The following is a 25240-nucleotide window of genomic DNA, read 5'->3' on the forward strand; positions in this document are numbered from 1 at the left end:
TAATCAAGAAACTAACTCGAGCCATTATTATTGATTAACAATGAGATAAAAACAAATTATGATGAAGGAGTAATACCCATTGTGTTCAATTATCACATTCTATGTGGTTTGTTCCATTCTTAACAGGTAAAACTTGGGAGCAGATCTTCTTGAAAACAACCTGCATGGCAATAACTTTGAAATTCTTTTCAAACGATTGAAAAATCCTCTTCTGTGTGGCTGGCTAGCTGTTCTAATAGAGAGTATATTTCCTCCTTCAATGGATGAAATCTATCAGAAGCTATGAAAGAATGTACCTTGTTTTCAATGTCAATCCAGCTTATAGCACGCTCTTTCCTCACTAATCTCTCTTCCATTACTTCCCTGACCTGCTCTACCGACTCCCATTTGCCGAGAAACGCATACAAACTCGCAAGAGATACATAGGCTGCAGAAGATCGAGGCTCCAGCTCGATTACGTGCTCAGCTACTTTTCTTCCAAGCTCTATATTGCCATGTATCCTACAGACTCCGAGTAATGCATTCCATATCCGATCGTCGGGTTTACAAGGCATCTTCTCTAGCTCGTTTACCAACTCGGTAAAACATCCAGCTCGACCCAAGAGGTCGATTAAGCATGCGTAGTGTTCTTGATCGGGGAGAACGCCGTGATCGTAGCTCATGGCCTTGAAAAACTGAAGTCCTTCGTGCACGAGACCTGAATGACTACACGCGCTAAGGATCACGATGAATGTGATCCTATCAGGCTTCAATCCTGATTCAACCATGTCACTGAACATCTGCATTGCTTTTTTCCCGTGACCGTGCTGAGCGAGGGCGGATATCATCGTATTCCACAATACAACATCCTGCTTGTTTCCCAAAAGGTAAAAAACGCTGCAGGCAGCTTCTAACATGCCACACTTCGAATACATGTCGATGAGAGAGCTGACGACTATTGTGTTGCATCTGAAGTTGGTTCTGATCAAATAGGCATGAACTTGTTTACCATGCTTTAGTGCAGCAATGCTGGCACAAGCACAGAGACAACTACTGAACGTAAATTGGTCGGGATTAACTCGAAACTTCATCATTTGTGTAAAGTAATCGAGTGCTTCATGTCCCAAACTGTTTCTTGCATAGCCTGATATCAAAGCTGTCCAGGAGACAGGATTCTTTTCAGGCATTTGATGAAACAATCCGCTAGCTAAATTCATATCACCCCATTTAGCATATCCAGAGACCATTGTAGTCCATGCAAGGATATCTTTAACAGGCATTTCATCAAACAATCTCTTTGCACATTCCATCTCTCCACATTTTGCATATGCATCAACAATTGAACTAGAAAGAACTATATTAGACAAGAATCCAACAACCAACACCTGCGTATGAACCTGCTTGGCGAGCTGCAATTCCTTGAGCTTCACACAAAGAATCAAAAGACCAGCAAAACTAAACTCATTGAACCCCATATCTTGTCTCCTAAAGTCTCTGTACAACCCAATAGCTTCATTCAAACACCCCTTCTTAGCATAAGCAAGAACCATTGTGTTCCATGATATGACATCCTTCTCTATCATTGTATCGAACAACTTCCTAGCTTGATATACATTTCCCAACTTAGCATACCCAGCAAGCATATGGTTCCAAGAGTACAAATTTCTTACAGACATTTTATCAAACACCTTACGTGCCTCTATGTCACTGCCACATTGAAAGTACATACCAATCAAATGGTTCGCAATGATAGTTGTAGGGCGTTTGAAGCCCGTGAGTTTCAAATGCAGATGAACCGATTTTCCTCCTTTTAATGACTTGGCTTTGGCACAAAGTCGCAAGAGGTGGACGAAAACGCTAGTGGGTAAGCGTATGCCTCTTTGGACAAGTGGGTCGAGGTGGGAGAGGGCTTCCGGGAGGTGCCCCTGAGAAGAGTGGTTGAGAAGGGACTGAACGATACAAGGGCGAGTGGAATCCGGGAGTTGCTTGGATTTGGGGCGAAACACAGCGGGGTTTTTTAGGGCTTGGGAAGAGAAAGAGGGCATTGCAGAGGGGCACCATGCGAGATAGAGAACCCATTCATCTGTAGGGGCTAGCAGCGGCGGCGGCGGCGTTGAAGATGCTCATCGCAGTCCGAAGAGAGAAGGTTCAAACTCACAAATCTGAGGTTTACAAGTTAAGGGGCATTCAGATCGGAAATCGAAAAACCCGGGGGTCTAGAACACCAATGAAATTTGACCCGTTGACCCATCGTAGTCACCACCAAGAAAGAAACAGAAGACAAAGCTCCGCGCACAATCGTTAGACGTCGCCGGAGAAGAAGCCCGATGGAAGAATGAACGGCGGCGGGGGTAGAAGACGACGGAAAAGAAGGTTTATGACTGTTTTTTGTTTTTTTTTACTAAATTATTGAAAACAGCTGTAGACTTTCCACTTAACCATTTCACTAAATTATATAAAATATTCTTCAATTTTGTATTTTATTTTAAAAAGCCCTAATAATTGTCAAAAATATATATATTAATATATGGATGGAAATATGTTTGTTCTCGTGATTTCTTACTTTCGTCATGTTTCATATTTCATATTGTTTCATATTATTCATTCTCATGAAATTCTCCATTTATTATTTATTTTTGCAAGGATCGAGACATAAATTTGTGGGAATGAAATTCTCCATTTATTTTTGCAGGAATCAAGACATAAATTTGTGGGAATTCGATTCCTCTTTATCTCGCATGATCATGATCAGTAAAGAGAATAAAAAAGAGAGGATTAACAACCGTACAAACATCCTTTGTGCAGTGCATACGACTCCACAATAGAATTCGTTTTTTACCTGTGTAGTGCATACGACTCCACAATGGAATTCATTTTTACCTTCTATCGAAGAAATAGAAAATGAATAGTAAAAATAAATAAATACTATGATGGTTCCGTTGCTGTATTATTTTGTTTGTTATTCAAATATCCCGAACAATTTTTTCCCCTTTATTACTCATTTTTAAAAAAATAGTTATTTTAAAGTTCTAGTTTTTCAATGGTAAAAAAATCCTAACAAATCAATATACATAAGCAAATATATATATAAAATGTTTTCCTAACATAATTGGCCAAATATATAAAATGTTCTACTAACATAATTGATCAACATAATTTGGCTTAACATTTACTATTAGAGTTTCAAAATATAGCTAAAAAGCGTGTGTGTATATATATATACATATTTTATTCTCAAACATCGTAAACAAAACCTCCAACCAAATGGCCCCGAGAGATATTTCAAATAATTTTTCCGAACATCATAGTTTTAAGAGAAAAAAAAAAAAAAACTTAAAACAAATAAGGGTAAAACCCACCAAACGGCCCTAACTGTCACACAGATTGAGCAAACACAGTAACAAAAACCAATGATAAAACAAGAAAGAACATAGGAAACTAAAGTGAAGAAGACAAGAAATTAAGGAGATAATATCCAAAGGATGGAGAAGACAAGGTGAGTGTGTACAAGATATTATATGTATAAGTACCACTAAATTCAAGAAATCTTCAATATGAAAGTTGATGAAATTCCTATAAGTAGAGTAAAAAAACGGAACGAAACGAAACGAAACGTCTGATACGATCAGATCAAACTTCAAAATTACCTTCATAATATGACACTAAAACATACAAGTTTATGGCAGTAATGAGTGTTCTTATCATCCTATACAAATTCGCTACTAATTCGGTTCAAATATAATCAATGGACACAAACAATCAGGTAAGCCCTATCACCAACCTATGAAATCTACACCATTTTTGGTAGGCAGCCAACACTGAGTGATCACAATATAGAGATATGAACTTTTTGATACACTAGTAGTTAGAGTAGAATTTACAAGCAAATGCTGAAGTTAGTATGCACCAGAAATAGTAGGTTGATTGATAACACAAGCTGTTTACTCAATCAAATGTCATAGACATCAAAGCGTCGTCGTCCAGAAGTGAGTCGATATCAATCATGTCATCGCCTTCTATTATCTCTTCTCTAGTGCTAGTAATAGCCATATTACTTGCCTGATCAATTTTTCCAAACAATACAACATGCATCAATACGTGCATATTATTAGAAGTCGAGCAAGGTGTCGCCTGACACATTGCCATAGAATAGGCAAGATGATAATTATCTAGCAACGAACAAGAAATGGAACTAGAACTAGATTCAATAACAGAACAAGACAAGTGATGAATCAAAAATGACAGATCTCAATACCTTGGTTTCTTGGCACTTTTGAACGACGGTAAGAAGCCTACGGTATTGGTCTCGTCCCTCGGGATACTGAGCCATGGACTTGACTCTAGTCAGTGCTTTTTGAAATCTTTCCTCAGTCTGCTTCCTTCCTTTCGCCAGAAAATCATAATCATCCTCTTTAGGTGGTTCCATCACGGCGGATGGATTCTTTGCAGCTGCATCTGATCGGAAACCTCGCAAACCACTCCCCTTCCGTCTCCATCTCAAAATAATCTTGTCTAATATGCCTACGGACCAGACGATCTTTTTATATTGCTTCCTCACCTGGTGTCCTCTCACGTGGGCCTTGCAATTATGAAAATTAGATGTTACTTTTTTGTTTCATGTAGCAGAAGGAAGCTCATTAATCATAAATCATGGGGCTGAACAGACCAATCTATTTTCATGTACAAAGATCTTCTAAATCATACCACCATATTAATTAGAGCTTAGAAGTTTTCTTTTCCTATTCTCATCCGATTAAAATGTTCATAATTTACCAAGCAAATCATCAATGTAAAGGAGCTTATTAATTGCGTATGAAAGCGTGTAAACAAACCTGAATTTTCACTATTCTTTGACGTATTAGCAAGAACTCTTTTCTCATTCTCCAACCACGGAACTTTTTCTGTATGTGAACTGCAGCGGCATGGGCCGGGCTGTTACTTAGTCCAGACTTACGTGCCCTGGCTTTGGCAAATGAAATAGCAGTATCATCTGAGGATCCAAGTTCATCAGGACTACACTCCGATAATTTTTTCCTCTGAAATGACTGCATTCTAAACATCAGATGTATACGCCCAGCAGCTTGAGTAGCATTGCAGACAGCAGTCAATGAATCCTTCAAGGACAAATCAGCAGGCATAAAACCATCACTTATCGGTGTTGCCCTTCGTTCAGAAACAGTATGCACAGGTTTCCTCTTTGAAACATCCAGCACACCATCTTTTACGGTCTCCCCCATTGATATGGATTCGATATAGCTGGTCAATGATGACTCTGCAAGGAAACCAGCAATCCCTTTGTGCCCACTCATCGATGCAAGCTCAGATGGCGATATCCCCAAAGGATTTTTTGGAGAAGGATCAGCCGGCAATCCAGGAGCAGCATTCAATGTTATAAGGGTTCCAACTGTCAACTCCCTGCATGAAACAGGGTCATCAGCATGGAAATCTACTCAAGTTGAGATTCGCAGTGTCGTTAATAAAGAAGTAATTAGGAGGAAGCAAAATATTACTGTTCTTCATATTTACCATTATATGGCTTAATACATTCTTCATATTCAAATATCTCATAATTATTCTTTCATCACTAAATCAACATAAAGATTATCATCGTACGCTAATACTTCAATATTAACATTACTGTTCCTTCATTTTTTTAGGTCCATACTTGCATCTACACTAATCATACTGTAGGTATTTGTACCTACATGCATGCTTAGCATGACCTAACAAGGCCTGATTCCAGTCAGTGACGTTATTTCATAATCTTCGAAAATTTTAAAATACTTGAGGAAAAAGGGGTTTCTTGATATTAAAGGACTAGGCACCAAGCATTCTTTTTCAGTTTTATCAATGAGTTTGATTAGCATGAATGAAAGGGTTTTCTTTCGGGAGTTTCAGGGTCCTTACCTGCCACAGAATGCTGCCCAATGGAGAGCAGTCCATCCATTAACGTCTCGGAAGTTTATGCTCACTCCTGCAGCGACAATTGGTCGGATTGCCCAATCATAACCGAGGGCTGCTGCTAAATGAATTAACCCCTGTCCCTCATCATCCAATATATGAGGACCTTTGCCACCTTCAATGACTTTGCGGATAAGCCATGAGTACACTTTTTCTTTCATCAGCTTTACAAAAAGAAACTCCTTGTTTTGATGCTGAATTTGAACATTATGAGAATTTGGCTCCTCCCCATAACAATCTTCTTCTTCTTTTATTGAGATAAGCTCTCTGATTAAGTTCCGTTTCGCCAAAGCACCTTCAGAGAGATTATTTGGAGGATTTGAAGATCTATGGGACAGTAACCTCTCCAATCGCATATGCAAATATAATTCCTCTGTAGCACCAGCAGTATATACTTCGGTAACATCGACATCTTGAGCAGAGCCTGCCAAGTAATCAAACTCACGAATCTCACTGCATGCTAATCTGTTGGAACATGTGACATAAAAAGGGACTTGCCCAACACTATGTGGTGGTGCATGGCAGCATAGGATCCCATCAGCCAAAACCTCTGCAGGAACTTCGACTTCCCCAAACATACATGACCAATAACATTTTGTGCCATGATTGTTCCCCAGAAACTTCCCTATAATCACAACCTGTTAGGGTTTAAAGAAAACAGAGATAATTTAGTCTTCTGACAAAAAAATCTTCAATGTTTCACAAGTCCGAAAATTGCGTGAAACATAAAAATGAAGAGGGTAACATATTTAGAGGGGAAAGTGACAGAAGTGAATAAGAAACTGTAGAAAAATGGAGACAATAATCAATGAAATTCAAAATCTTTGGTGAGTTTCTCAAGGTTGATTCAAAATAACTCTCTCAGTTTTTTCATACGTTTATTTACCTCAGTTTCCAAATCTGCAAGTGTCCACTTTGGAGAAAATTCTGTTATACTGAAAAGCTGGTCTTCAGAAAGAGAAGGGGTTAATGATGAATTATCTACCATATCACCACATTCTACGGTGCTCCAAGACAAGCCAGATGATGGATGCATGTGCAAATCATCAACTTCGACAAGCTCTCTGGATACCCACCTCGAGAAGCTGTCAACTTTCTTTAAACTCTCCTCTCCGTCTATTAATGATTGTTTCAAACTCAAAGAATAGCCAACGGTACCTTCTTTAGATTTATCATTTTCAGAACTCAACCTCATAGCAGAATACGATTCTCCTTCTTTGAACTGTAATTCAAGGTTGTTTGGCAAAATCTCCTCATTCTCTATGCCAGGATGAGCACAAGACATCTCACGACCATTTCCAAAAGTTGCATTATGAGAATTCTGCTCAGTTAACCTGCTATCTATGTCATAAACTGAATACAATTCTGGAAACTGGTCAACGTACTCTTTTGAAAAGGACGAAGTATTGTCTTCAAAAGAAACCTGCAGTTGAATCCAGAAAAAAAGTTACATACTATCTGCAGCGCAAAATTTTAGTTAAACTCAGTTGTACTAAGAGTGCCAAATAACTCAACGAACTTCAGAAGCAACCTAAGAATTTGAGTGCAAGTCCGACCACCCCAAGCAACACTCTCCACAGAATAGCGTAAGCCATTCAATTCATAAAAGTTTATATCAAGAATAAGCCAACGGACAACAACTCATCATTTTCAACAGTAGTTTTTTAATTATGTCTTCCTCCTTTTAGAGAAGTTGGTTACAGAGAGCAGAAACAGAATAGCTAAGCGACTAAGTGAATCAGATAAGTAATTGAGCAGTTATAGTCATTTAACTATGTGCAACTACAGTCATAGAAGTAGCTCTTTAGCACTATACAGACATTAAATTACGTGGAAGTACAGTCTGACACAGAAGAAGTAAAACAATAGGCCAGGCTAAGAATCACTTGACCCTTCATGATACAATGCCAGGCTGGTAAAATAAACTAAACTTCATCATCCCAATCTAGTCTACCCGAAACCCAACCAACCCCAGTATCCTTGAGATGACTTTAAAGCCTATGTAAATTGTAGTGTTTTCTTTAATCAGATATACAGATAGGATTTTAGAATAAAGAAATGGAAATGAAAAAACTTCAATACCTGCCAGTTTGAGTTCGTTGTCAGAGAACTCCCAAAATCCTCTGTAATAGCACTATTACTGGTTGAAGGCTGGCCAGGAATTGAATTCTCTTGTCCAACGACAATTCCAGAAGAAACAGGTTCAATCAAAGAGGATAAAACATGAGAAGGTACAGTCTGAAATCCAGTTGTACAATGTTGCAAGATCTCTTCCCACGAGGCAGAACTGAGCGTCTTCTGAGAATCCGTCACATTGGTACCACAAATGTTACCCCCAAGTACATCTTTCTGAACTTGTGATACATAATCCACAGCAGGAACTGATGTGTCTGGAGTGTTACAATAGTCAACATTTTGAAGTGTCAGATTATGTCAAAGCTTCTATCGGGAAGCACTTGATGAATATATTATATATGTGAATTATTGCAATGGAATTTGGGGAAAAAAGAATTAAAATGGGCTTACTGGAAGAAGAATGCGGAAAATAAAAATTTGATTGACCAGCATCTTGTTTATTCATCAGAAGACCATTTCCCATTTTTGGTGACGTGGGAAATGAGCGAAATCTTGAAGTTGCTTGGCCGGTGTCTTCTGCACAAAATTGCAAATTCAAGTAGAAACCTCCATAACAACTGAGAATAAAAATTTCGGTAACTAAGATCGAAGTATCAAGTGTGGGTTAACATTATCAGACACTGAATAAAATAATCTCAAGACCTTGAGATCCTACATAAAAATAGAAACAATTCAAAGAGCAGGCAATAAACAACCAAAGAAAATGAAAATACCCGTATCACCATCTTCACAAAATGGTGTCAAAGGGCTAGTTGGACTGGGGGAATCTGCATTTTCAGAAGCTGCTTGATTATAACTGCTGGAATAGCTAGCACTCGTAGGGCTGCTCTTCTGTGAACTTGATGAAACCTCATCAGTCTCAACGACAGCTCCAATATTGGTTCTATTACCCTGATTTAAAAATTGATCATATGAGTTGAATATTTAAATTAAATATTATTGACAGAATCCAAAATTATTTTTTAAAAAAACTATGCAGGTACAGCAAAAATCCAAACTGGCAGGACACTCAGAAATATAAATATTAAATTGCAAAAGATGGAAAAATGCTTCATGCTATCTGGGGATGCATACCAATGAAGAATGAGATCTTAGCCATTTAATAAAAAACTTAGGCAAATTTGTGTATGTGTTTCTTTTAAGCATGGAGGGAGCAATCCGTACTTTCTAAAGTGCAAAGCACACAGACACACAATAGTCCTCTCAGTTTTAGCATGAAGCACCGAAAAAAAAGGAAAGAAAGAAAAATAATTGTTTTGATTGCACAATTTAAAAATATAAATAAAAATTTTATAAATGTAAAAACATAGTATTATGAATCAAGGGTATGTGAAAATATAGTTCTTCTACTGATGTTTGCTCCTTTGTTAGAATCTTTCTTTCTCCCTGAGCCTCAGTTTCTTTTTTTTTTTTTTTTTTTTTTTAATTATTCATTAGGTCTTATTTATCTTGATGGGAGCCTTTTCTTGTAGGCTGCCTCCTTTTTGTAGGTTCTTGCCCATGTATTCATCATTTTCCTCTCAATGAAAGAAAGTCTTCTCAATAAAAAAATGAAATAAATGAGAACTTTTCTGGAGGAACTCAGTAATGATATGGGCTTTTAGGCAATTCGTTTTCTTATTTGTTTTCAAAATAAAATATTAATAAAAATATTTTGAGGTACATGCCTTTAAGTGCTTCAATGTGGAGGACCTTTTAAAACACTCTATACGATTTTATTATTCAAGGCTATGTTTAACCTAAAAAGCTTCATTCACTTATTTCTCGATAAGGAGCAATCTTATTATTTCATAGTTTTTAGAACTCAAAAACACAGTTGTACAAGTGAGATCGTTTATTATGTTCTTGTTTGTTTCCCTCAGATTACAAAAAAAAACATAAGCATATGTTCTTGTTTATTATGTTCTTGCTGTAGTGTTTTGAGCTGGAATTGTGGATGGAAAGTTGTGGTAAATACAACTGATGGGAATTATTACTAAAAGGACTAGAAGGATTTTCTAAATTTTCAAGAATCTTAGAGCACTTCCACTAAACTTCCCCTAAAGCAGCCTGCACGCCTCTCAAGCCTCTCCCTCTCTATCTATAATCACCACACCTGTTATCTAACAAAATAGAAAAGAACCGTAATATATTACAGCATTTCCATCTACAAACTTTCATATTTAACATCTAACTTTGCTTGGTCATGCTATAAGTTCTCATGGCAGGATAATTTTGAAATACTAATGCCTGGGTTGTAAACAAGGAGACCAAGTCTCTGCATTATAAGATCCCATGCTTTTTAAGGCTCAAAGCATACTGAAGTGCAATAGCTCTTTAGAGATGAAGCGCGAAGCTAAAAGAAAGTATGTACTTTTTTTTATTGAAGATCACAGCAGAGGAATGTAAATAAATTTTTGATATATGAAGAAAATAAGATGATGAAGAGCTTAATAAAATAGCGCTTTTATTTGAGATGGTAGGAAAAAAATTAATGCCTTCTAAGAATTTTCGTGAGTTTCTTCCTTAGAAGTTAGAATTTTCTTTCATAAAAAAAGTAGGCAGTCAGGCTTGAGGCATTGAGACATGTGCCTCGAGCATGCTTTGCTAAAGGAGCCCAGTAGACCTTTAAAAACTCTAAAAATTTGAAATGGAAAACAGGAAATGAGAAACAAGAGTGCTATCAAACGACACATAAACTTTCCATCGATGTTTGAAAGTACACAAAGGACTTGAACACAACAAAGAAGGGGCGTACACCGAATGGGGAGTTAAAAATATTTTCAGTTGGTTTACACAACAAATAGAAAGGAAGTAATTACATTTAACATGGGCTCCTTTAACAAAGCATGTTTCTCCTATGCTCATGGAGTCATGAATTATATTTAACACGGGCTCCTTCAATACCGATTGTATGCTCATGACAAGTTAAAGTTACAAAATGTATGAAAGTGTTTATGTACATCAATTGAATTGATGATTTATATCGAGCATGAGCATGCACTAGCCCTTATTTAAGCTCAGGGAGTACATTAACAAGCTCGCTTAGTGGGTCCATGAGCATATGAATGGGTTATGTGTAGAGAAATACTATACAGCCAATTATACTCGAGAATGAAAGTAGAGCTTAAGGGCCAAAGCCAGTCATAAATTTAGGTTTCACCACTCATATTGAATGATTTATGTGTTTGCAATTATTGAGTATTTTTAAATATTCATTCTTTTCCCATCATTTTTCTAGGTAAAGGCAAGGGACCGTTGGTCGAATAACGGCTTCTGCAACGGAGGCTATGGAACATTGTTTCTTCTAGATAGTTTTTCCATGGTAAATAATGTTTTCTGTTATTTTAGATAGGTGTGTCAATTTTCTTAGTTCATGGTTTTCGTAATAAGCATAGATTGAATTTAGTTTCCATTGATGGAGTTTCTGTTAGTACTTGTTGTTTTAGTTAAGTTTCTATCTCCGCTTGAAATTGGTTGAAAACACCATGACATGCACGAGTAACAGTCCAATCTTATGATAAAAGTAAGGTCGCTACAATATCACCCCGTGGTCAAATCAATTAACAATATTAATCGCCAGAGGAGTAAAAAAATAATTTATCGGAGAAATCATGATAAATTAAAACAACGGTAAGGAAAATTATACCAATTAAACGACAGAAAGAATGAACAAGTAAAGCACTAGATTACCTTAACTTCCAAGTAGTGGACAAAAACGATGTGCATTAAATGCCTGCAACAAGCAAAAGCGGATGAGGGAAAAGAATCACCGAAAAGGGGGAATTGCTTTATTATAAAATAAATGAGTAATTTTGAAATTTTAAGCTTTAAAATAAATTAAAAAGAAATAATTAAATTTCTTAAAACAAGAATCTTAGCATTTTATTTTATAAATTATAGTTTTAAGAAAAAACAAATTAGGTAAAATTATTCAGATGTGATATTATTGCTTAGATTAAAATTATGTCATAAATTATGCTATAACATACCAATTTTTTAAATTAAAGCAAAAACAAAAACGGAACAAAAAATCTAATGTTTCTGTAAATAATGAATTTTAAATTTGTATTATTTTAAATTTTAAATTTTAAATAGGGAAGTCCTACCACACAACCCACCCAAGAAGCCCATCTACTAACAGAAGATTTTTCCCCTATTAATCTTTAATTTTGACATGGTCTCGGTAAAAAATAGAAAGTGATTTAGATTAATAAAGGACTCTTCCTTCCCAAGGAAAAGAAGATATCTTTGGCGAACTGTAGATGAGACAAGGTCAATTGTCTCCAACCACCTGAAAACCCTCAAGGACATTGCCCTCAACCTTCAAGGGGTGATCCTACTTAGAATGTCCACCACAAGGAAAAATAGAAAAGGAGAAATATGATCACTTTATCTTAGACCTCTAAAGGCATGAAATCTACCCCTAGGTTTACCATTGACGATTATAGACCTTGTAACAAGATTATAAATTTTGTTATTGAGATTTTGGGCCTTCAATTGTAACGATTTTTCCCTTTCTACTATAGATCGTTGGTTAGATTCATTCTCCATGGCCTTATTTGTTTAAAATTTCAATTTTCATATTTCATATTTCATATTTCATGATGATAGCCCTACATCTTATCCCAAAAAGAGCCTTTTCCTGATAATTCTAATACAAATGCAGAGTGATAGTCACAAAATAAAAATTGAACAAACATTTTTCAAAACTTTTTTTTTTTTTGGGGGGGGGGGGGGGTAGTAACTAAAGAAGATAAGAACGAAGCATAAAGTAGATTATACTCATAATGTAAAAGGGAAAGGCTGATAAAGATTTACAGCTGCATCATACTTACTCTTCAAGCATCCAATAACTGCGCCTTTGAAAGTTCTCATTTTCTTCTCCATGGGCATAATAGCAGTGCAATACATCAATGCTTCCAACCTAATAATATAGCTAGAAAGAAAGTTACCTCCAAAAGTATATAATAAAATACGTATTTCCCATTAAAAAGAGTAATAAGGAAAAAAAAATCAAGAAACAAGGAAAGCCAAAGAGAAAATCAGAACAAGATAAAATAACCAAATAGAAAATAGTTAAATAGCTTATTTTGTGAAACTTAGATAATGAAGAGTGTAGATAAGCAATCTAGATAAAGAAAATGGCGTCTTCTGTAAGTTACCTTCAGCTTCTCATGTGCTTCTCTTACTGTTTTGCCATCTTTCTTCTTCCTCCATTTATGTCCATCCTTTCTAAAGTACCTCAGAACCTTTCGATCAAAGAGAAAAAGTGACCCACCTGAAAGGTACAAGTACATGTCAACGGCCAAAGTTATGTCCAAGGAATGTTAGCCGTAGTGGTAAATGGAACAATACTAGTTAAACTATTTCAAGTTGATGACTTAAAAAGAAGAAGAGAAGAAAGAGAGATATTAAAGTTCCATTTCTCATCATAAGATCTAACAATATCATTTTTTATGAATACAATGCAATATTAAAATAATATCCAAAACATAAGGCTGGGAAGGCACACAGGTCCTGTACTATGGCATAGTGCTTTCAGGGTGACACTGGAAATAAACAAGGGGAAGAGAACAAATGCACCAAGAAGGCAGTCACGGCCAAAAATTTCAAAGAGGCACTCGCCTTGGATTGGCTATTGTCTCTTTTGGTTACCTTTAGTGCCTTAGTAAAGACTAGCAATCTTCAGGGTCTTTCAAATACAATCTTTGCCAGTATATTGACGTTACTATAGATAGTTGCTTTAAACCAATATTCTTTCTTATGGGGGAAGAATCTGAAGTATAACTAACTCATGAATAGAAAATGAATTATATATTGGATAAGAAACATTTTTAAAATACAAAAAGGAGCGAAATTAGCACTTTTTAAGAGTGCATTACCATGCTCCCGACACATAGAAAGATGTGTATAATTTCTACATTACCTATTACGATGAGCACAAGGATAGATGCATTTACGAGGAAACCCCCATTGTACTTACATAATTTACAAGAATACGAGTAAAGAATGTGCAGATTTTTGCTGGTGTGACTTTTATAAATTTTTCAACATGGCCGAAAAATATAAAATTCCCAGTTTCTGACATCAAGTGCAATCTTCAGGGTCTTTCAAGTACAATCTTTGCAAGTATATTGACGTTACTATAGATAGTTGCTTCAAACAATTATGCTTTCTTATGGGGGAAGAATCTTAAGTATAAATAACTCAAGAATTGCAAATGAATTATATATTGGATAAGAAAATTTTAGCCTATACTGGCAAGGATTGTACTAGAAAGACCCTGAAGATTGCACTTGAAGACTACTATTAACGTCAATATACTGGCAATATACTGGCAAAGATTGTACTTGAAATTAAATGCATCAATATACTGGCAATATAACGTAAAAAATGTCTAGATTTTTGCTGGTGTCACTTTTATAGAATTTTTCAACATGGCCGAAAAATATAAAATTCCCAGTTTCTGACATAAAGTGTGGCAGGACATGAAAGAGGATCTTGTTCTGTTTCATCAATCATCATTCTTTTATTTCCTTAAATTTTCAGATTATACAACTCAGGTTGTTGCTAATTATTCCCCAATTAACAAGTAATCATTTTATTCTGTATTCAAATTACTTACCGGGTTGGCAATATTCCTGGCAAAAACTTTCAATTATCTTACTTTCTGTTTATCAATCTCAAAGAAGAAAAACAAAAGATACCAACAACGTACAAAAGCCGGTGATTAAGAAACCCTCAAGCAACCTCAGCAGTTAAGTTCACACAATAAAAAAAAATAAAAATAAAAATAGTAATGATTGTGGAAATCATACTTGAAGGTCTATCTGGAGGCTCTGAAGCAATTTGAAACTTAGGATAGTTACGGAGTATTTCACAAATTTCAGCTGGACGTAACCAACGATGTTTTGCTTCTATCAATAACTGGTCAATATCTGCATGAACATAAGTGTGTCAGCCATGAAAGAAGACATTAAAACAGTAGTTAACTTCACAAACCCAAACACTAGATGCATTTAATTGCAAGTCGAAATGGTGGGCAACGGTAGGCATTAAAACTACGCTTTAGGCTTACTAGAACGGTTCAATAGAAGACAATACTCAATAGAGAAGAGTTTTCACAGCTGTGAGATGTGAGCAAGTATATGACCAACTCGGAGCTTTGAGAACCAGTGCAAAGTTAAAAACAAGATTGCAGACTGTTGATAAATTATCTTGCTTGCATTCATATGAATTTTCAGAGAGGAATATGGGTCTATTGTAATACAAAAAAACTAACTAAATCCCTATACACTAGGTAATAAAAAAATCTAAATAATTCCCTAAGTTACTAGGTAACAATACTGATAATTAAGGAGGTCAATTATTTCTCTTATTTAATGGGATTACATAAATATTTCCTAATTAAATGCTAGAAATTACATTAAAAAAATATTCTTTAAATCAAAGTCATTCCTTCAACACTCCCCTCAAGTTGACAACTTGGATACTAACTCATGAAACAATGACTTATGAAGCTCTTTTGTAAGTACATCTACTAGTTGAAGTTGTAAGGCACAAAACTAATGCATCCTACCATTCTCTAATTTCTCCTTGATAAAATGTCGATCAATTTCAATATATTGCGTCATATCATGTTGGATAAAATTATGTGCATTACTGATAGCAGATTGTTGTCACAATATAACTTTATCGAACCTTCTCCCTTAATCTGTAAGTCATCAAGGATTATCTTCAACCATAAGATTCACATAACCACATAACCCTTGTGCAATAGGTCGAAATTCTATTTCAGCAGATCATCTAACCACCACATTTTCTTTTTATTTCTCAATGTTACCAAATTACCTCCAGGAAAAGTACAACAACTCATCGTAGATCTTCTATCTACTATTGATCCAGCAGGATCGGCATCAGTGTAAGCTTCTAATCCAAAGGAATTGTTCCGTTTGAACAAAATTCTTTTTTTCGAAGATCCTTTCAAATAACATAATACTCTATATGTTGCCTGAAGGTGAAGCTCTTGCGGATCATGAATGAGAAAAAGATTGGAAGATGGATCGTGAGGGCAACGGAGCTGAACTCCCAAAATGTTCTCAAACTGGAGTTCCATTTTATTGGCATCAACCCCATAACTCAAATAAAACCACAATTTCCTCACTCCATTTCCCTTGATCAATTTAATAGTTTTTTTTTTTTTGTTCCTGCACCCTAGATAGAGTCTATCAAGCTGCTCATAACGATCCTTTGGAAAGCTGCCATGCTATCCCATGTCTTGTGGAAAACTCAAGTCCTTACAGTTAATTGTGAACATTTGTAATAAACTACAAAAGGGGATCTAGAACCTAGCTTTCACTTCAATGACACATCCACAGTGGGAAACGAAGAAAACCATGAACATCTATAATTATTCATTAGTTTTGACCTATGCATGGCGGTAGGAGTTCTGCATTTCTTATTAAAAAATGATGCAAGTGCACCAATTTCCATATTTTTGTTCAACACCTCACCAATCATCCCTGTATTGGCAAAGTTAAGGTCTTGAGAATAAAGTAGTTCTTGATACTTGTTACGTGATGCGGTAAGAAAGAACTTCTAAATTTTGTATGCTCACAAGTCAAGATAGAAATTTCCATGTGCTCATAAACAGTTTCCTTGCTCGTTTCTACTTTCTAGGCAAGCGTATTACGACGTTGTGAAATCATACCCCTTTGAATCGATGCCTATTGAAAAGGCTTTTTCTATAAACTTCCTAGAAAACTTAAAACAATAGCTCATATAAATTTAGCATTGGCCTTGAAACCAATGAATTACCATGGCTATCAATAGGAAACTAGGCAAAACTTCATAACTTCCCTTGAAGTAAGGGTGAGAAGGATCACTTGATTAAAGTGTGATCAACATATTCCTCCGAGCTTTCGCACAAGATGTTTCTTCAGGAACTCGAGGCCAAACTGGGATTTTTCTTGTGAGCTGGACTACTAGCAATTTGAACAAATTTTCCAATAGCTACCATCAAAATGGAAAAAAGAATCCTTTTTGGGTTTTCAGAAACAAGTAAACTAACTACATAACCAGGCGAATTTGCAGGATTTAAAAAAGATTTATAAGCGGGTAAAAAATATAGTTGCAAGTCCAAGGTATCCAAGGAGTACATGAATAGTTTGTTTGCAGAAGGAAGCTCGACTTTCCACGGAAATACTAGTAAGTAACCATTAAGGTCATAAAGGGTAATTAACTAACAAGATCCTTCAAATATACAATCCCCTGAGTTCTTCCTCACAAGAAACAGAGCATAAGCATCATGCAAAACAGATTGGCATCTGCATAATGATAAAAATTGAACTACCCATTGAAACTGTAAATTCCAAGCAAGTCAATTACACAAAAAACAAACAAAAAGAAAAACAGACTCATGCAGATGCAACTACAGCTAAAGAAAACTAGTTCAAGCGCCATACTCAATAGAATTAAGAACTCAAAATGACCTTATCAACAACAGAACTCAAGATTTGAAACACTCAATAATTGCTAAAACAAACCGAGAATCCGGAATCACATTCGCGGTGATTCATCCCCACGGAAGCCTCCATTCAACAACAGTTCCTAGCTCAAAAGAAAAAAAAAAAAAAAAAAAGAAAGAAACAATCCCCTCCTCCCAACCAATCAAAAACTCGCATCGAATCAAAGAAAAGAAACGATCATAGAGTTCAAAAAGTAACAGAGAAAAAGGCATAAGAACTAAAATAGAGAAAAAGAAAGAAGGAGAATCGGAATCCGACCTAGACGAGGAGCCAAGCCGTAAGATCCACGGTCCGCCATGGGAGGAGAGTGAATCAGCGAGAGGAATTTGAGGGGGGAAAAGGGAGGGAAATGGAAGAGGTAGAAATGGGGGAAAGACTTAGGCAGTCAGCTCTGTGAATGTGAATGACGTAACATCGGGGAAACTCGGAGATGACATTCGCTTCTATTATTATATTATATTATTATTATTATTATTATTATTATTATTGTATTTATTTCGTCTGTAATAATATTCTTACCACACTAAAATAAAAATAAATAAATAAATAAATAATTTTCCAAAACGTGGGACCCACTTTGTCCTTTTCTTCTTTTTTCTCTCAAAGAGATAAATATTAAATATCCAATTAAATTTCAAGCTGTTTATTATTATTATAATTATTATTATTTATATCTTTAGCTTATTTGACTGCTCTCTTGTTTTATATATTAAAAAAATTCATAAAACATTTAAAATGATTTTCTCCTTTTTTTTTTTTTTTTTTAATTAACTAGTTAAATTATTAATATATAAGATATTAATTATTATATTAAAAATCGATAATTTAATCTCTCAACTGTTGTTGTACTAAAAAGAATCCGTATCTTAAAAATAAGTTTGGTTTACTCTCCTGTAAAGGTTCAAACACACTTCTAGTTACCAGATAATTCATGAATTTCGGGTTTCAAATTCTTAGCATCAAATATCATCTTTGGCCTATAGTTTGGACTCTTTAAGGTTTGCTCCTCAGTATCGTTGTTTGTGCATATGACGGGACCCCTTGAACCGTGCGAAGAATAGTAGTTCGACTGAATCTCTAAGTGGGACCTCTGTACCTTCTTTCACTCGTTAAATAGGTTAAAGTATCTTTCGGAACACAAGCTGAATTGGTGACTCGAGTAACTAAAATAGAGTTCATACTCCAACCCACTTATCTACGATATAATTCTCATGCACACAAATAAGTAACGTCCCCACGATCATATCATACCGTTCCAACGCAATTCATATGTACACAAATAAGTAACTACTAGCATTCTTGTAGAAAAATATCCCATAATGTTTCAAAATATCATCCTACATGGAAGTATCGTGCCTCCATAAGCTAAATCTCACATTTGATGGTCCGTTTGGCTAATAATAGCATAGCTTAGTCATCCCATAATTTTTTGAGTTGATGTTCGTTTAATTCTACTCGTGGTGGGCCATGGAAAACGGATGAGTTAGGATTAAACTTGAACATCAACGTTTTAAAACGATAGTCATCCTATATGAACGTAATCACTCGTGGTGCTGCTACCATAGTGTAAATGTTCGTTTAACTCACTCGTGGTGCGACTATCTTAACTCGTTGCTGTGGTCATTATCCTAAAAAGATGAATGAGTTAGGATAATGACAGGTGACGATGTCGCTGGGGTGGACCATGGAAATGAAGTTAGGATAGTCGCATTTACATTTGACGTTGTAACCCTTACGATAGAACATGATGTTTTCTTACTTTGAATTCTTGTTATTTCGTTCTCACTATTTGAGGCCGTCATTATTAGTTTAAATGAATTTTACGAACGCTTAAATCCATAGCAACGTCTATCGTTTTGAATGAACTTTTGCACATATTAGGCATGTCATGTCATGCATGTGGTAGCGACTCTATTTCACTAAGAAAAATATGGTTGTTACATAAGATAAATGAGGTAAACGATTGAGTTCGTGAGATTTCAAAAGACTCATAGAACATTTCGCGAGTTCTATCGGGTAGGTGAAAAATAGGTCAAATCTAATTGTGATGTCCCACATTGGTTGGGGAGGAGAACAAAACACGCTTTATAAGGGTGTGGAAACTTTCCCCTAGCAGACGCATTTTAAAGCCTTGAGGGGAAACTCAAAAGGGAAAGCCCAAAGAGGACAATATCTACTAGCAGTGGGTTTGGGTCGTTACAAATGGTTTCAAAGCCAGACACCGGACAATGTGCCACCCTTCTCGCTATTCCCTGAAGGGAGGTAGACACAAGGCGGTGTCCCAGTAAGCCTTGAAGGGGGGTGGATTGTGATGTCCCACAGGGTGTAGAAACCTTCCCTTATAGACGTGTTTTAAAGCCTTAAGAGGAAGCCTGAAAGGGAAAGCCAAAGAGGACGAGGAAGCCTGAAAGGGAAAGCCAAAGAGGACGAGGAAGCCTGAAAGGGAAAGCCAAAGAGAACAATATCTACTAGTAGTGGGTCTGGTCGTTACAAATGGTATCAGAGCCAGACACGAGACGATGTGTCAGCCTTCTCGTTGTCCCCCGAAAGGGGGTAGACACAAGGCGGTGTGCCAATAAGCCCTGCAGGGGGGTGGATTGTGATGTCCCACAGAGTGTGGAATCCTTCCCCTACAAACGCCATTTTAAAGCCTTAAGAGGAAGCCCGAAAGGGAAAGGGACAATATCTACTAGCAGTGGGCCTAGTCGTTACAAATGATATTAGAGCCAGACACCAAACGATGTGTCAGCCTTCTCGCTGTTCTCCGAAAGGGGGTAGACACGAGGCGGTGTGCCAGTAAGCCCTGAAGAGGGGTGAATTGTGATGTCCCACAGGGTGTAGAAACCTTCCCCTACAAATGCGTTTTTAAAGCCTTAAGAGAAAGCTTGAAAGGGAAAGCTAAAGAGGAAAGCCTCAAACGGAAAGACAGCCAAAGAGGAAAACCTGAAAGGGAACGTCAAAGAGGAAAATATCTGCTAGTGAGTCTGGTTAGTTTCAGTAGCCCATAAACCATTTGACTTGTTGACTTTGACTTTTTTTAGTTGGGTTTTGTAAATATCATCACATATTGCTCAAGATATTCAAAGGCAATGTTGTAGGTGAACTATTACTTTTTGACTTTAGTTTTTTCATTAAAAAATATTATCATTAGTCCATGCTGTAAGTCACGCATTAATGTGTACATTAGTCAAATAATAGCTGGTAGAATAATAAAAAGGAATAGCATTTTAATTTCGACCAATTATTTATAAAGAATATATTCTAAATACATTCGATAGTGATTTTATAAAAACATTTTAAAAAGTAATTATTTACATGATTTCATGACGAAATAAATTGAAATATGAGGATTTAAAAAAATAATAAAAAATAATAGTCGATAATACTACAGAGTAAGTTCGATGGAATTATTTGATGCATGGATAACACGTATTTGTAACTTTTGTTTAACATTATTAAATTGAATGATTATATATATATATATATATATATATATATATATATATATATATATGTCTTTATATCAATGCATGCATTCATGTATGATGAATCGTGATTTTGTATGACTATACACATGATACACGAGATTTCATGAATATGAACGTGATTATGCACATGTATTTCGAGGCGTTAAAAAATTAATTTGATACATGTTATTGTGTATCGTATCATTAAAGTAACAATTTAAAATGTTGGACCTCGTACATATTGTATGTTCATTTTATTAATTTTATGATCATTTTTATTAATTTAGTCTATTTTTTTAATATAAACATCATACAAGGGATATCTGAACCTCAAACATCTTGGTCGATAGATCATATTTTGTGTTACTTTTTTTAAATATACCTTTATATTATGTGAGATCTTACATCAATTTGGGGAGGAAAACAAAACATTGAAACCTCTCTCTAGCAGACGCGTTTTAAAAACCTTGAGGGGAAGTCTGAGTGAGAAAACCCAATGAAGATAATATTTGCTAGCAGTAGGGCTCTGGGCTGTTACAAATAATATCAGAGCCAAACACCGATGTGTCGGCGAGGAGGCTGAGCCCTGAAGGAAGGTGGACACGAGGCAATGTGCCAGCAAGGACGTTGAATTCCAAAGTGAGGTGTATTGGGAGTCCCACATACGTTGGACCACGGAGAGAGTAGATTGTGAGATCCTACGTGGATTGTGGAGAAAATAAATAAATAAATAAATATATATGTACTATGATTAGAAATCATTCAGATTTGGAATTTATTTTTTATCTTTTTTTTCCTTATAAAAATTATTTAAATAAATTGTGGAATTACACGTGCGACAAATCATCCCTGTCCGACTCATTGTGTTCTATTTGTATATTTCTTCCTCAAATTATTTATTTATCTCAATTTCCTTTTTTTTTTTTTTTTAAATATGGTATTTTAGATTTTTTTTTCGATTATTTATGTTTGTTGTTATTTCTCTTTTTTAATTCTTCTAGCATAATTAGTAATATTGACCCTAATTATTAATATCCACCGCTTAAAAAACTTAATAATATATTAATGAAAAATTAATTATTTAAAATTATTTTAATTATTTGACTTAATAAATATTAAATATAAATTAACTAATATAATATTAGGAGAATTAAAAAATATTATTTATTTATATAAAAATTTGATAATATTTCCTCTGTTACTTTATTTTATTTTGAATAAATTTAATTAATTAATTGATCTCAATTTATAAAATTATTAATAATTATAATAAATCAATAATTTTTTTTAAAATATATATTTAATTTTTAAAAATAAACAAAACTTTTAAATAAATGATAACCCGTCTTGATTTATATTAAAAGACCGTCCAAACTAAAGTGTTTGAAAATCACCTAAGATGTCTACCATTAATAAATGTGTCTCATTTTTTCAAGGATAGCTGAGATAATAAATTGAGCGTAGAGTATATTCTATGACAATTTAATATTGTCCATTGTATGTCAAATTAAGGTTGTTCTTGTAATCTTGAATATTATGTAGTTGACATACAATAGAATCATGTTCTCGTAAGCTGGTGTATAGTATATGGATGAAATTTGGTACTTGATAACACTATTGAAACGACTCATTTTTAACTGATACAATGAGTTTGTAGAAAATTAGGCCATGAAATATTCGATCTCTTTTTTTATAAATTTATTAATTGAGAAAATTATTATTTCAAATGATGATAGCGACTCAATTTTAATATTGAGTGAGTCATGAACTTTTGTCTGCGAGTGCTTTTGATTTACATGAGTGAGAGGTGACTTTTGTAGTCGATTCAATAAATCTTATCATTTTCGAGACTTGACTAAATCGAGAATTAAGAACGTAATTTCACGACATGAAATTCACTCATTTCTACACCGGGGTTAGTAGAGGAGTAATTCCTTTAATTATTGATTTTGAGACTTGAATAATTGGCCGACCCTTGTACTAGCTCAAGAGTAACTTAATTTATGGTTGAATCATAAATAAATTGTTCATTAGAATATCAGTATTACTGAAAACATAAAATGTAATTATTGGAGTTAAAAATTAAAATAACTTTTAACCTAACTGTAATTAGAACATCTCGAGAAAAAACATCTCGTAAAAGTTATTGTGTATAGCTAAATCACAATAACTTAGTATTAATTCACCGAACCTAATCTTCCAAATTTAAAATCGAGATTTATCAAATACTTATACTATAACGATCCTTTTAAAAGTACTATTACGGATAATTATTTGAAAACGTACGACTAATCCTAAACGGGTCCACCTAAATTCAATCGAATAGTTATCATCGTTGTCGTTATCGTTGACTATGAATAGGTAGCATGGGAATGAAATGGATTTTAGTGCAAATAAGAATGTAAAATAGACGAAGGAAGACTTGGTCAAAATCCAAGTGTGTTGAATAAAAGTGGAATTCTTTCAATTCCAAGGGTGAGTTTGAATGGGTCAAAATCTAAAGTCCATGCGCCATCTGTCCTCCTCATCGCCAATGTCCTATTGCTTTCCCGCTTTTGGTGGTCGTCACGCGTCAATTTCTATATTAATACAATATATACATATACATATACACATACACACATAACACACACACATATATATTTGTGCGCGCGCGTATCTATGTACGTGTACGTGTATGTGTATATATGTATGTATGTATATATATAATGGACTCCAATCTAATTTGTGGGTGTTCAAATAATGGAATGAATTGGTTAGTACGTGAATATCGTGTAATTAGTAACCTTTTTTTTATGTGATATTATTGTATGTTATTATATTCTAATGAATTTTAGTATTGGGTGTAGTTCTTGTTTGTAGAACATGTTTTGATATATTGATAGGATTACGTTCATGCATGTGAGACATTATGAAGTACTACTTTGTATGAAACACTGTGAATATGTATGCACATCTCATAGGGATTTCTTGTCATGTTAAGTAGGGAAGTATTATGTGTATAAAATTTAATGTGGGACCTCATGTATGTTGTTTGCTATATGAGTATGAATTGCTTCCCTAGTATGTTATGTATGAATGCAAACACTATATATTAGATTTTGTGACAACGAAAGCTCACTGCTATCATATATTGTCCGTTTTGGGTCGTTACGTATCACCATCAACCTCATGGTTTTAAAATGCGTTTGCTGGTGGTGGATTTGGACGGTTACAAATGGTATTAGAGACAGACATTGGGCAGTGTGCTAGCGAGGATGCAGGGCTCCAATGGAGGTGGATTGTGAGGTCCCACGTCGGTTGGAGGGAGGAGAGAAGCATTCTTTAATAGGGTGTGGAAACCTCTTCCCAATGGACTAGCCTATAGTCAAGCCTAGACGAGTCCGTCTAGTAGATTCATGCGCATGTATGAGAAATAGTATGAATTGAAGAAAGTAAAACCGAAAATGCTGGTGGGCGGGCCACGTCTGAGGACCGTTTCACGCGCTGAAGGCCCTCGTGGGTTGTTAGTCTGCTGCTGGGCCGCACTCGTGGGCCTGGAGTGCTGCTGGACCGTGGGCTTCAATGTTGGGTCGATTTTTGCATTGGACTTCTGGGCTTGACCGTGGGCTGGCCTTCGGAATCGAGAGCTAGGTTGCCCTGTGTGGCCTGCTCCTGGTGGTAGTTGGGTCTCGGGATAACCCGACCCGTACCCGAACCTGAATTCAACCCGATCTACCCCTGTTTTTTTTTTTTTTTTTTTTTTTTTTTTTTTTTTTTATAACAAATTTTAGTTTAAACTTTAATAAAACTGTAATAGATGATATTTTATATTTAAAAAAAATAAGATTTAATTATTAATTTATTACTGAGAAAACTAATAAAAATAAAGAAAAATTTATAAATTAAGAAATTAAAAAACATGCAAAATGAAGGGAGAGGAGAGAGAGTAGTTATGGGCCACAAAAGGAAGTTAGTTATAGTTCGGTATTGGTTGATTGTGGGGCACACAATTAGCTTAAGACAAAATTAAAAAATAATAAATCTAATAATAAATAAATAAATATATAATTACACTCCACATTATAAATGTTTTCATACGTGTATTTTTATTATATATTTAAAAGTTCAAAAGTATTATTATTATTATTTAATAGTAACGTATTTAAAAAATATCTATATAAAATTTTAAAATTGGCATTAACATTT

General features: G+C 35.2%; 2 protein-coding genes across 3 annotated transcripts; both read right to left on the reverse strand.

Moving 5' to 3' along the window:
* LOC111811134 (Pentatricopeptide repeat (PPR-like) superfamily protein) lies at positions 1-2421 on the reverse strand. The gene has a single exon (XM_023697875.2). It carries the CDS (start codon positions 2022-2024, stop codon positions 189-191), a length of 1836 nt encoding a protein of 611 aa, XP_023553643.2. The 5' UTR covers positions 2025-2421; the 3' UTR covers positions 1-188.
* A 1190-nt stretch (positions 2422-3611) lies between these two features.
* Positions 3612-18014, reverse strand: LOC111811408 (calmodulin-binding transcription activator 2). Of its 2 annotated transcripts, none has more exons than XM_023698234.2 (13): positions 17844-18014; positions 14877-14996; positions 13221-13336; positions 12894-12982; positions 11749-11791; positions 8790-8967; positions 8467-8589; positions 8023-8330; positions 6827-7363; positions 5887-6578; positions 4812-5394; positions 4235-4558; positions 3612-4038 (listed from the first exon to the last, which is right to left on the reverse strand). In XM_023698234.2, the coding sequence occupies exons 1-13, from the start codon at positions 17881-17883 to the stop codon at positions 3925-3927; spliced, it is 3267 nt and encodes a 1088-aa protein (XP_023554002.2). In that variant the 5' UTR covers positions 17884-18014; the 3' UTR covers positions 3612-3924. The 2 variants fall into 2 exon arrangements, with proteins under 2 accessions (XP_023554002.2, XP_023554001.2); XM_023698233.2 differs by having other exon boundaries at positions 8467-8592.
* Between the last annotated feature and the right edge of the window lie 7226 nt (positions 18015-25240).

Source organism: Cucurbita pepo, chromosome 15, assembly GCF_057944985.1.
Source record: "Cucurbita pepo subsp. pepo isolate OVF chromosome 15, ASM5794498v1, whole genome shotgun sequence".
Taxonomy (NCBI): domain Eukaryota; kingdom Viridiplantae; phylum Streptophyta; class Magnoliopsida; order Cucurbitales; family Cucurbitaceae; genus Cucurbita; species Cucurbita pepo.

Excerpts from the sequence above, each read along its gene's own strand:
- LOC111811408 (XM_023698233.2), bottom strand. The coding sequence starts at position 17,883 with ATGGCGGACCGTGGATCTTACGGCTTGGCTCCTCGTCTAG. Across the intron at positions 12,983-13,220 it reads AAGCACATGAGAAGCTGAAG|GTTGGAAGCATTGATGTATT; the intron begins GTAACTTACAGA and ends CTATATTATTAG. Across the intron at positions 6,579-6,826 it reads TTGCAGATTTGGAAACTGAG|GTTGTGATTATAGGGAAGTT; the intron begins GTAAATAAACGT and ends AAACCCTAACAG.
- LOC111811134 (XM_023697875.2), bottom strand. The coding sequence starts at position 2,024 with ATGCCCTCTTTCTCTTCCCAAGCCCTAAAAAACCCCGCTGTGTTTCGC.